This window comes from Chelmon rostratus, chromosome 8, assembly GCF_017976325.1.
Source record: "Chelmon rostratus isolate fCheRos1 chromosome 8, fCheRos1.pri, whole genome shotgun sequence".
In the NCBI taxonomy this organism is placed as follows: Eukaryota; Metazoa; Chordata; class Actinopteri; order Chaetodontiformes; family Chaetodontidae; genus Chelmon; species Chelmon rostratus.
The window spans coordinates 1,062,821-1,074,838 of record NC_055665.1 but is presented as its reverse complement, the minus strand read 5'-3'; the positions used below and the strand labels follow the sequence as shown (position 1 = coordinate 1,074,838).

Sequence of the window (12,018 nt, the reverse complement as noted above, 5' to 3'; positions counted from 1 at the left end):
ACTAATTGTTCAGTCTTCTGTTACTTTTTGTCCTCATTGAGCTGTAAGTCCTTTTTTTCTCGTAACGGGACTGTGAGGGATTTACTCTTTGTAAGACTCTTTCTATGACTCTTTGTACCAGAGCTGTTAAAATTGTGAGAGGAGGGTCACTAAAGGCCAACTGACAGATAACATTTATAACAAACAGTAGATTTGATTTGATCAACACTGAACAATGGTTGACTGAGGAAGTCTTCCAGGAACTGGTCAATCTCATTTGCATTCTATGGGTCTAGCAACCAGCCTTCCTTTGATCTATCTATATATCTATATAAGGTGAATGCTCTGAAAGTCTGGCAGAGAACGCTGTGGACTAGTCTTCTCTCCATGCTGCATGAAGTAAAGAGATCTGATTCATCACATCGTGTCTGTAATTCTTCAGAGAATTAGCACTCTCAAATCTACAAGAAGAATTTCTTCAACAGGACTCAAACTGAACGAGTATCTTCTTTTAAACACTTGTTCTAAGACACATAATAATAAACTGACTCCATAAAACTATTTTTAGCTATAGATCTGTTTCACACTGCACTAAGTCCAAAGACAATTGGTCCTTGAAAATCATTAATAATCAGAATGCAACAAATGATGCAACTGTAACTCTCCTGTGCTTTTATTGTTTTATATGTACTGTAATCAGGGGTCCTTGTAAAAGACAGATTGCTTACAATGACCTCACTCTTTAAATAAAGGCTATAATAAATAATTATTAGTTGGAGGCGGCTTGTTCCCTTTAAGATGCCCTTCAAGGTTTATTAATGTCATCATATTATGATTGGATAACCCAGCTATGGTACGACTATTAATCAATCAATAAATCAATCACTCAACCAAACTAGTTTTGTGATGACGTCTCTGAGAGGTAACATATGTAGATTAAAAAGAAGTGGCCCTAGAATGGATCCTTGAGGAACCCCACAAGTTATCAGCTGCAGCAAAGAACTCTCAGTTCAGCTTCCTTCACGTGATGAAACCTGCTGTCTCCTGTCTGACGACAGGCAATGATGGAGATTTTGAGATATGATTGAAAGTCCTGGAAACAGCTAGCGAGTGGATGTGAAATTCAGAACGTTGATTCTATTTAATTTGTTTTTGTCTAATTTGTTGGTTTATGTTTAAGTTTTCATCCAAATTTAAGTCACAATTATGGGAAAGTGTCCTCTGACTCTGAATGCAGCATCATCAGTGTCCTCTAACATGTGGAAAACCTTCTGTGAAGAGTTATCACTCACTCATGTGCACTGTGATGTGTCCTCTGTGTGTCATTTACAAACAGCTGGACTGAATCAGACTATGGAGCAGTTATCAGCTGGGTCCACAGATTACTGATGCTGATCGATGAAATGACCTCTGATAAGGATCCATCTGAGCTCAGCTTCCAGTCGAAGGTCTCGTTCTTCACAGCAGGTCAGCAGATCTCTATCACAGAACCTCGTCACATATTAAACTGGCGCGGAGGTACAGGTGCGCAGACAGGTGAAGCTCGTTGAGCTGCGGTCAGCTGGTGTGGAGATGAAGATGAGGCTGGAGCTCTTCCTGGTCGTCACAGCGGTGATCTGCGCTGCTGGCAAGCCGCTGAACAAGGCAGCCAACAAGCTGCTGCTCATCTCGTTCGATGGCTTCAGGTGGGACTACGACCAGGACGTGGACACGCCGAACCTGGACCAGCTGGTAGAGGAGGGAGTCAAAGCCAAATACATCACCCCCCCGATGCTGACCATGACCGCCCCGTCGCACTTCACCACCATCACAGGTATCACAGCACTGCAGTGTTACTATTATTATTATTATTATTATTAATATTAGTTTTATTATTGTTGTTGTTGTTGTTGTAATTTAGTCGAGTTGTAGACAAACAGAGTTTGTGATCAATCCAAAGGGAAAGTTTATGGAAGCAAATAACGACCATAAAAATATTGAATATTGTAAAGTACTGAATTCCTGACTAACTAAATCTGACGACCTCCATCATTTATTCAATAATCTCCCAAACAGAAGGTCTTGAATCTCGTCCACAGTGGACTGAACTTATATACGAGCATTAAAACGTCTTGACCTTGGGTAAATCTGAAGCTTTTTGCTGGGTGTTTCTTCAAAGTTTGGAAGTGAAAGCCTTCCTGTCTTGTTTTGTGTGTTAGGCAGATGGGTGGAGGATCACGAAGTTGTCCACAACATGATGTTTAACCCCAAGACGAACCTAAAAATTCCTTACAAACAGACGCTGAAGAGATCGGAGTGGTGGAACACTGGAGTTCAGCCATTATGGATCACAGCTCAGAACCAGGTGAGTCCTCCTTCAGGATGACCGATCACCAAAGACACTGACTTCAACATGAGCGACAACAACAAAGATTCATTTTAAATTGAGGAATAATGATGATGATGATAATGAAAGCTCATCCTAAAAACAACAAAATGACTGAGATTTAAATCAGCTGTGAATTGATTAAGTATTTTGGCCTTAAAGGGCTATAATCATTGTTCTATTAACTGATCACATGACTTCATTATGGAGATTTACTTGTTTGAGTGAGCCAGGTTTTCAAATTTTTCACAAGATTGTGATGAGCGTCATGAACCGAGCAGAATTACGTGGCTATTTGATGGTTAGACAGTTCTTTGTGGACATCAGACTGCTGGTGGTTCCCGATCTTACAGATACAAAGAGTTGTGTGTCATCAGCATAGCAATGAAAAGTAATGATATGATGATCCGACCAAGGATCATGTAGACTGAAAACAGACCGGAACCGAGGACAGAGCCTTGAGGTATGCTGCAGTTCAGAGCAGCAGTAGATTCTGTGAACATAACTGTCCGTTTGAGAAATGTCGACAACCCCTGGAATGTTTCTTAGAAAGCAAATGAAGACGTTATGATTTACAAAGGATTTACCAGTCTATTCCAGCCCTTGCCGAAGGTCATGAGCTGTGGGCAGCGAGATGAATGAGATCGATTGAGAAGCGACCAAAATGCGTTTACTCCACAGGGTGGTTGGACTCAGCCTTACAGATAGGGTGAGGAGCTCGGACATCTCGAGGGAGCTTGGACTAGTGCTGCTCAGGTGGTTCAGAATCTGATTAGGATGCCTCCTGGACGCCTTCCCTAGTGCCTTTCTTGGTCTAGACCCAGAAGTGGCTGGAGATGAAAAATGTTGCAGGGGAGAGGGACAAATGGAGTACCCTGCTTAGACTGCGGCCACTGTGACCTGACCCCGGCTAACTGGAACAAAAAAGATAGATGGATGATCTACCGTATCAAATGCAGAGCTTAAAGTGGCTATAATCAGTATTTTCAAATACCAATGTATGGAATGACAGTGGGAAATGGAACATTTATTAGCTAAAGAGCCTGATATTTCCCTCAGGAGAAGGTAGAGATCAAAACTGAGCTCAAAGAGAGAATAATGGACTGACATTCAGGAGGTGACACAAACAAGACTCCAAATGAATGTTGCTCTGTGTCAAATTAGAAGATGGTGATATGTCAGCGTTGTGTTTACAGCTTTCTTCGATATTTGTTGTTTCAGGGTCTAAAAACCGCTTCCTTCTACTACCCGGGTGGTGGGGCCAACTACAACGGCCAGACGGTCAACCGAGCGTTTGTGCAGAGGTTTGACCACCCGGACGACAACGAGACAGAGTGGCGTCAGAACATTGACAAGGTGATGAGCTGGTTCTCAGAGGAAGACTTCAGCCTGGTGACGCTGTACTACGGCGAGCCGGACAACGTGGGCCACCGCAAGGGTCCGGACCACCCGGACAGGAAGAAGATCATTGAGCAGATCGACCGCACCATCGGCTACCTGAGGGAGGCCATCGTTCGCCATCAACTGTCTGACAGCCTGAACGTCATCATCACCTCTGACCACGGCATGACCACTGTCAAGAAGCGGCCGCTGGTCAATGAGATCATCCTCAACAAATACCTGAATTTATTCAAGAGTGCCAGCTTCGAGATCCTTGACTACGGCGGGTTCGGCATCCTGACGCCGTTGCCGGGGAAAGAGCAGGAGGTTTTCGACGCTCTGTCCAAAGCGCCCAACGTGAAGGTCTACAAGAAAAATGAGATTCCTGAGGACTTCCATCTCGCCAAAAGTAAACGGCTGCCTCCCATCGTGGTCGTCGCAGATCTGGGATACAACCTGAACTCGGTGAGTTTCCTGAATACCACCCTCAACCAAAGTTCCCTCTAATTTTTCATGTGTCTGAGCAGATACACAAGCTCCCTGAATACACTATGGACCACCGTGAGCAACATCAGATGTGTACGCTGTGGCCACACACCAGTATCATGCCTGTTCAAAACCTTGGGTCATAGCAAGTAACATGGCTTATTAAAAGAATCAAATTACAGCAGCAATTTTCATTAGTTTACTTTTAATATAATTGATTTTAATAATTGATAAAATGAAAAGACAAAAATATTGTTGTTCATGAGATGTGTACTATGTTTTATGTGAGAGTCCTGCTTTAACCACAGGAAGAGTCCTGCTTTGGCCTGGGTAAGGTCCAGTTATGGCATGGGTGAGGGTCATGTTCTGGAAGAAATAACACATATACACCTTTCAGACATAAAGTTTTGTTCACATTAAAACATTCACATATATATACATATACATATATACATACACATATATGTTCATATATATCCATTTAAAATTGTTTTATGTCTGGAAAAAAAATTGTCAGTCTGAATGAATGACATGTAGAGGAAACCCTGCCCATAAATTATCAAATAGTAACAGCATTTAATGATTAATATAAAAATGTCACTAGAATATGCACAAGTCTGCATTAAATTTTACCTTATTGTTCGCGTCTGTCCTTCTCGCTTCTCCAACGCTTGTACACTTTGTCCAGGTCGATGACTTCCTCTGCTTCTTGCTTTGACTTTGTGCACAACAGCTGGTCCAAATGTGCCACTTCAAGACAATTTCTGGATGCTTAAAGAGCTGCATTTCTTTTTACCTTGACTTGAAGAGTGGATATGTCACCGCCCGTTTGTTTCGCCATGATAAGGGTTTAGCATTTGCGTCTCTTCACTCCGCTGCACTGTTGTTAGCTAGCTAGCCTGCACGGCGCGTATGGGCAGGGCACATATGCAAACACTGTCAATGCTATGATTGGCTGCGTAGCGTAAGTGAACTGTATGGTATTTTTGGCTGGACACGTCGCTCATTGAGTTACGTTGCAAAATGGTACAGAAAACAATATTATTGGTCTAATTAACTACATTAAATCAATTCTAAAGATAGTTATTAATTAATACGTTTCTGTTAATTTTATTTTGTGCACTGAATATGTGCAAGCAGTGTGCGATTGCGCAAGCGCACAGCTTAGAGGGAACATTGCCCTCAACCTTCAATTATCATTGAAAGCTCATGTTTTTACCTTTTTACTTCCAAAGACACAGCCCATAATGTTTTATGTTAGTTTAGTCTTCATCTTCTCAGTTTGTTTCCCAGTCCGGCATCTGAAGACACGACGGACTGATCGATTCTCGAGCTGTTGGCAATTTGTGCACCAGATTATTAAACAGTGAAAAAAAAACTCCTTCCAGCTTCAGTGGAGGAGGTCACAACGTTGAAAGTTGAAGTTAAAGTTGATAGGGAGGCAGCGGCAGCAGACTGACGCCGGAGCTGACATTTCCTGATTCTTCATCTCTTTCTTTCTCACCAGAGACTCATCATCTACGTCAACAAAGGCGATCACGGCTACCACAACGGAGAGATGGACATGAAGGCCATCTTCAGGGCCTTCGGACCCGACTTCAAGAAGAACTTCCTGTCTGAGCCGTTCGACAGCATCCACATTTACCCTCTGATGTGCAAACTGCTGCAGATTGAACCGGCGCCGCACAACGGATCACTGAGCGCAACCGAGAACCTGCTGCTGCACAGCGGTGAGTCCGACTCTGTCATCTGTTACCGGGTTTCATTATTTATTCATCATGTTTCAGAAGCTCTGAGTTATTGGCAGATCCACCAAAGAGACATTTGACCTGTAAACGTCTAAATGCTTTCGTTTCAGTCACAGTTCTAATTTTTCTAACTTTGTCTTTTCTTCTTTCCCGTGAATCATCTGAGGACCCCTCAGAGTTATCTGGTGACCCTTTGGAGGGGCCCGACCCCTAGGTCGGGGACCACTGGACTAAACTAGCTAACTGCTGATGAAGCAGCTCAAACTAGTTCAAGCTGCAACAGTCAAATGCTGCTTACACAAAACTTCATGGGAGCTGTAGTTTTGTTGTACTGAAATTGTGAAGGTTTAAATTATAATTTCATGGTCTGTCGTGAAGATTTATTGATCTTGGAAAGTAGAAAAATTAATGTGGTACAAAGTGAACAACGAAGCATCTTTCTGCTTTCAGGCTCATCGTAGAGCTCGACTGTCTGTCGATGCTGCTCTTCCTGTTCGTCACAGTGCTGCAACAGATCCAGGATCAGACCTTCACACCCGCAGATTCATACTGATGCAGTGGATACAGCTGATGAACGGCAGTGTTGGCTTTGTGCAAACTTCTGGAATAAATGAAGACTTATTAACTTGCGTGTGTCGTAACGTGTGTTGACTGCGTCCCTCTGGCGTTCAGTGAAGTCCTCTTCTTCTCCTTGCTGACTGTTTTATGTTCAGATTGATTCCATCTCATATCTGTGTGACGCTACAGTCAGCAGCTTGTTAGCTTATCTTAGCAGCAAGACTGGAAGCATGTGGCCTGGCTCTGATCAAAGGTGACAGAAACCACCAACTAGCAGCTCTGCAGCTCACTCATTAATAAAATCTGGATTGTTCCATCTGTACAAACACTAAATGTGCGGGACTCACCCAAACCATAACCATTACAATAACCTTAACATAAAAAATTTATCTTACTCTAACCTTAAGCCAAGTCTTCACCCTGACATTTAATGATTTACATTATGGGGACTTAAGTTTGTTTCAGTAATGAAAGTGAGTTCCCACAATGTGAAATACATGGACACACACACACACACACACACACACACACACACATTAACTATATTAACTGCAGAGCTCGAGGTCCACTTACTGACGAGGTCATGTGACCACAACCGACTGAAGGAAGATGTGGCTGATTCACACTGACTTTACCGATGATGTCCTGGAAACTGCAGTACATAAATGATTAATGTGATTTTAATTTCACGGTTTGAATTCAGGGGGCTCATATGAGCAGCGACACATTTAATAAGCTAAGGCCTCGTCCACACAGGAGATTGTAAAGCAGCTGATGACGAGTTAGAAAACATGCAGCCATGTTGCAGCGACGCCTGCAGGAACCCACCAGCCGCCTTCAATGCTGAATGAGATTACATGGAGCAGAAAAGAGTCAGCGGAGTGAACGCGTCCTCAGACAGGATGGTTTCACTGCTTCCACAGCTGAAAACCTCATTTCATTCAACCATTGTCCCTGTTTGGCTCTACCCCCTACCCGAACAAGGGTCTGTATCCAATCCCTACTTTCATCTTTGACTCTACCTCTTTATTTTCTACCCCCTACCCGAACCAGGGTTTGTATTCCCACCCCGCTTTTATCGGTGCAGTTGGTGAGAGGCAGGGGTAGATGATGGTAGTGTGGCAATCAGCAGTTACATGTGGCATCTAGGCCTGTGGTAGCATTGTAGCAGCTAACAATAGCTAAAGCGGTGGTAGTATAGTAGTATCTTAGCAGTTAGTACTGGTAGCTAGCAGTTAACATTAGCAGTATAAGTGAATCTAGCTGTACTGTCTTCTTCTGTTCCTCTTAGCATTAGCATTAGCATTAGCTAAATGGTAGCATCAGAACTGCATTGTCTTCTTCTGTTCCTCTTAGCATTAGCATTAGCTAAATGGTAGCATCGGAACTGTATTGTCTTCTTCTGTTCTTCTTAGCATTAGCATTAGCTAAATGGTAGCATCAGAACTGCATTGTCTTCTTCTGTTCCTCTTAGCATTAGCATTAGCTAAATGGTAGCATCGGAACTGTATTGTCTTCTTCTGTTCTTCTTAGCATTAGCATTAGCTAAATGGTAGCATCGGTACTGACCACTACCTGGAGCATCTCTGGGTCAGTTGAACGTGGCAGTGCTGTTTGGATTGTGTAGGAGCAGTGTGAACTGGCACTAGGGGGGGTGATTTGGGACGCCGGAGTTCACCGCCTAGCCTCCTGGAGGTGTCGTGGGACTAAGTAGGCGAAACACTGTTGAAGGGAGGTATCCACCTGATGACCCCCAGAGACGTGTTAGGAATCACTGCTCTTTGGCAGGTATAGAGGCAGATGAGAGCTCCAAGGTTCTTCACTGAGAATGAATCCTCTTTTTGAGCACAAGGATCTTCTGTTTAAATTAACTCAGTTAAAGTGTAAAATCTGGAAGACTCCCATCATCATCATCAGACTGATTTTATTGAAACTTGAACAGAAACTATGATGACAGCGACTGTGACATCATTCAGTCGGCCACTGCAGGCAACAAGGTGCTCACACACACACACGCACACACACACACACACACGCACACGCACACGCACACACACACACACACACACGCACACGCACACACACACACACAGAAACACTCAGACACATATACAACTTAAATCAGCATGATGGATTAAATAAAAATTCCGTCCTGCGTTGGACCTGTCAGAGGTGAAGAGCCTCGTCTGCTTCATCAAAGCAGAAACAGAAAAATTTAAACGATAAAATTAAACTTCGGGTGTTTTTCAGATCATCAGTCTGGAAAATCAGCCGTCCAGTGAGTCCGTGTTTGATTCAATGCTTCAGCAGCCAATCACAGCGCAGCAGCGGACCACCTGCGTAAAAACCAACCAAAGAAACCTGAGGGAAGTGTTTCCACGAGCGGCGGCCATATTGCTCCAAGTGATGGAGTCTCCGTGTTTCACCATAAAACGATGAGAAAATAAAACGTCCACTGTCGTCCGAGAAAACGCGGCATGAGAAGCACGGCACGCTGAGGTGAAGCCTGATTGGTCCTCCGATGACCTTTCAGCTCCATTCAGAGAAGACAGAGGGCTATGGTGTCCCATCAGCCCTCCTCCTCCTCCTCCAGCAGCGCCGCCTGGTGGTGATAGTGGCGGTGGATCATAGCGAGGTCTCGGCATCCACGACTTTGCTAGCGTCCTCGTTCTCCACGTTTATCTGGACGCTCGGCAGCTTGTCCTGACTGGAAGACACAACGGCAACGACAAGACATCTCATTGGTTAATCAATCTGTCAAATTGTGTCTAAACAATTGTTTGAAAATCTGTATTTTTTCATGCATAAATAAGTTTTGCACATTGATGACTCACCTAAACCCCATAGCAACCATGTTCTAATATCCTAGCAACCACATAGTAACGCATAATCAACCATCCCAACACACCTGAGCAACACCTTAGAGATCATTAATACCCTAGAAACCACCTAGTAACCCCCTGGAAACTACATTCAACAACCTGGCAACCACATAGTGATGCATTACCAACCACCCCGAACAAACAAACAACCACACCTGTGCTATACAGGTTGGTTTACCTGTTGCTGCGTTTCAGAGCTTTGCTGCTGTCCGAGTTCATGGAAACAGATTTCCAAATGCCGCTTTTAGCCATTTCATCTGAGATGTTCACCTCTGATGGGTCCATCCTGCGCGCGCGCACGCACACACACACACACACACACACACACACACACACACACACACGCACGCACGCACGCACACGCGCACACACACACACACACACATTAGTATGAGCTGCAGTGTCTGTTAGCAGGATCATTGTGTTCTCATGTCGGCGACTCACCGTCCCTTCAGGCTTTTGATCGGGAAGTTGATGACGTTTCCTCCGTCGTACGGTTGATCGTCCTCCACCTCCTCCAGCATCCGCCGAGCGTCCTGAAAACACACATCAGTCGTGTCAGCGCGGACGCTGAAGCGACGTCGCCCTGCTTTTGAGACTTAAGTGCTCACCTCCTTCTCCTTCTTCTTCTTGTCGTCGTCCTTCTTCTTCTTGCTCTCTGGTATCAGGTCATCCAGCCAGCTCAGCTCTCTCTTGGTGAAGCAGAAATCCAGAAGTTTTCGGATGAACACCAGAGCCAGAACCTGCAGAGGACAGCAGAGACAGACGAGCCGTTGCCTTCGAGTATCAATAAAATGAAACCTGCTGTCCTGCTCGTCTCCGTCTGTCTCACCATCATGGGGAAGACAACGGCGGCGGCCGAGACTTTGATGGCCCAGAGGACGATGAGGCAGGACAGCTGCACCACAGTGAAGATATGGACCTTCCACAGAGGGACGTAGCGCAGGTAGATCAGGTCTGGCTGGTGTTTGGCCGGCATGCCGAACAGTTTGATCCGGTCAAACAGCTGCAGGACAGAGAGACGGACGGGACTTTAGAGACACTGAAACACAGACTGGTGAAACTGCAGCGGGACAGACGGACACAGAGACTCACCTGGATGCCTTTGAGCGAGGACACCCCCATGTAGAGGAAGACTCCGTACAGGACAGGCATCGGGATGAACTGGAAGACAGACACAGAGAAAAGAAATATGAATGAATAGTGTCCTCGTGAAGTGTGTTGCTATTGGTTGAAGCCACTTTTAATAACTTCCTGTTAAAAGTTGAGAAGTTGCCGTCTGTCATATTGAGACTCCTGATGAGTGATGAAGAGCAGCCCCTCAGACAAACGCTCTGTGTGAGGAGCACCACAGGCGTGATGCTCACCTTGAGGGCGGAGGTCATGAAGACGGAGCAGCCCATCAGGATGAAGATCATGAAGCCGGTGACTCTCTGCTCTCTGATGCCCAGGAACTTGGGCTGCTCGCCGGGCGCCGCGCACTCCGACTCCAGCTTCAGACTGTTGACGTGGGAGATGGAGAGCACGGTCGCCGCCACGAACCACGGCAGGCCCATGATGGAGCACACGCCCAGCATCACCGCCACCACCAGCAGGTCCAGGTGATAGCCGCAGCCTTTCTGCAACCAAAACACGCAAAGCTTGTCATTGAGCGCCCCGTTTGAGGTCGCCTACAGCGCCGGTGGCTGCCCTGACCTTGAGCTTGTTCTCCTTCCTGTTGACGATGACGGCGGTGATCTGCTGGTCCATGAAGATGAGGATGGTGCAGAGCAGAGCCGGGATGGCGGCGGCCAGCAGCGTCCACCAGGGGTTCGGACCCAGCGGGGAGATCAGCCAGCCTCGAGTGTTCGATGTAGGCTCGACGGACGAAGACAAAGCAGCAGCGTTAGAACGTCAGCGGCGAAGCTCGTGTCAGAGTGCGCGTGGTGGATGTTCCTGTTCTTTCTGTAATACTGAATCAAGTCCGTCTGACCCACATGTTCTGTTACACTGTTCTGAACAGGTGCTTCACAGGTTTACTGTACACATGTAGAGGAGTGTTTCTCAGTCCTGGTCCTGGAGTACCACTGCCCTGCATGTTTCAGATGTTCCCTGCTCCAGCACACCTGATTGAAATCCTCAGCTCGTTACCGGGCTCTGCTGAGGCCTGACAACGAGCCATTCATTTGAATCAGGTGTGCTGGAGCAGGGATGCATCGAACACATGCCGGGCAGTGGTACTCCAGGACCAGGACTGAGAAACGGTGATGCAGAGGATGATACGACCGAATGCATCTTCATCACACCACATCTGTGGCAGCAGCCGGTGTGGGTTCGTACTGTGGCTGTAATAAGCATTGCAGCCTCGGGGGGGGGGGGGGGCTGTTACAGAACTGTTAGCAGCAAATGATAGTAATTAGGTGTTCAGGGGGGAGCAGAGGGACAAACCTCACAGACTGGATGTTTACAGACATTCATCTTCATCAGAGGATGACTTCTTATGACTTCTCTAACATTTCCTTTAGCGCCACCAGCAGGTCAAAAGTCAAAGCACTGTGGCTAATTGATGTTTTTTAACAGTTAATAACATGAACGTCTCCACTTTTTTCCACTCACACATCGTAGTGAAGCTCAAGGTCGC

General features: G+C 45.7%; 2 protein-coding genes across 3 annotated transcripts in view; one reads left to right on the top strand and one right to left on the bottom strand.

Moving 5' to 3' along the window:
- The first annotated feature begins 1,551 nt into the window (after window positions 1-1,551).
- Window positions 1,552-6,511, top strand: LOC121610230 (ectonucleotide pyrophosphatase/phosphodiesterase family member 7-like). Its single transcript, XM_041942244.1, has 5 exons — window positions 1,552-1,792; window positions 2,178-2,323; window positions 3,566-4,189; window positions 5,718-5,940; window positions 6,462-6,511. Exons 1-5 carry the CDS (start codon window positions 1,552-1,554, stop codon window positions 6,509-6,511), a joined length of 1,284 nt encoding a protein of 427 aa, XP_041798178.1.
- A 1,912-nt stretch (window positions 6,512-8,423) lies between these two features.
- LOC121610454 (sodium bicarbonate cotransporter 3-like) overlaps window positions 8,424-12,018 on the bottom strand; it is a 38,165-nt gene continuing 34,570 nt past the window's right edge. For both annotated transcript variants that reach the window (XM_041942566.1, XM_041942565.1), the window contains exons 18-25: window positions 11,094-11,255; window positions 10,766-11,017; window positions 10,494-10,562; window positions 10,231-10,404; window positions 10,010-10,141; window positions 9,843-9,934; window positions 9,577-9,684; window positions 8,424-9,223 (exon numbers count right to left, since the gene is read on the bottom strand). In XM_041942566.1, coding sequence (XP_041798500.1) covers window positions 9,142-9,223; window positions 9,577-9,684; window positions 9,843-9,934; window positions 10,010-10,141; window positions 10,231-10,404; window positions 10,494-10,562; window positions 10,766-11,017; window positions 11,094-11,255 — 1,071 coding nt within the window. In that variant the 3' untranslated portion in view covers window positions 8,424-9,141. The remainder of the gene's footprint in view (window positions 9,224-9,576; window positions 9,685-9,842; window positions 9,935-10,009; window positions 10,142-10,230; window positions 10,405-10,493; window positions 10,563-10,765; window positions 11,018-11,093; window positions 11,256-12,018) is intronic.

What these genes read in the sequence shown, in the direction of transcription:
- LOC121610230 (XM_041942244.1), top strand. Translation starts at nt 1,552, where the DNA reads ATGAAGATGAGGCTGGAGCTCTTCCTGGTCGTCACAGCGGTGATCTGC. An exon ending in GCACTTCACCACCATCACAG is followed by an intron (nt 1,793 to 2,177) that starts GTATCACAGCAC and finishes TTTGTGTGTTAG; the next exon opens with GCAGATGGGTGGAGGATCAC. An exon ending in TGGGATACAACCTGAACTCG is followed by an intron (nt 4,190 to 5,717) that starts GTGAGTTTCCTG and finishes CTTTCTCACCAG; the next exon opens with AGACTCATCATCTACGTCAA.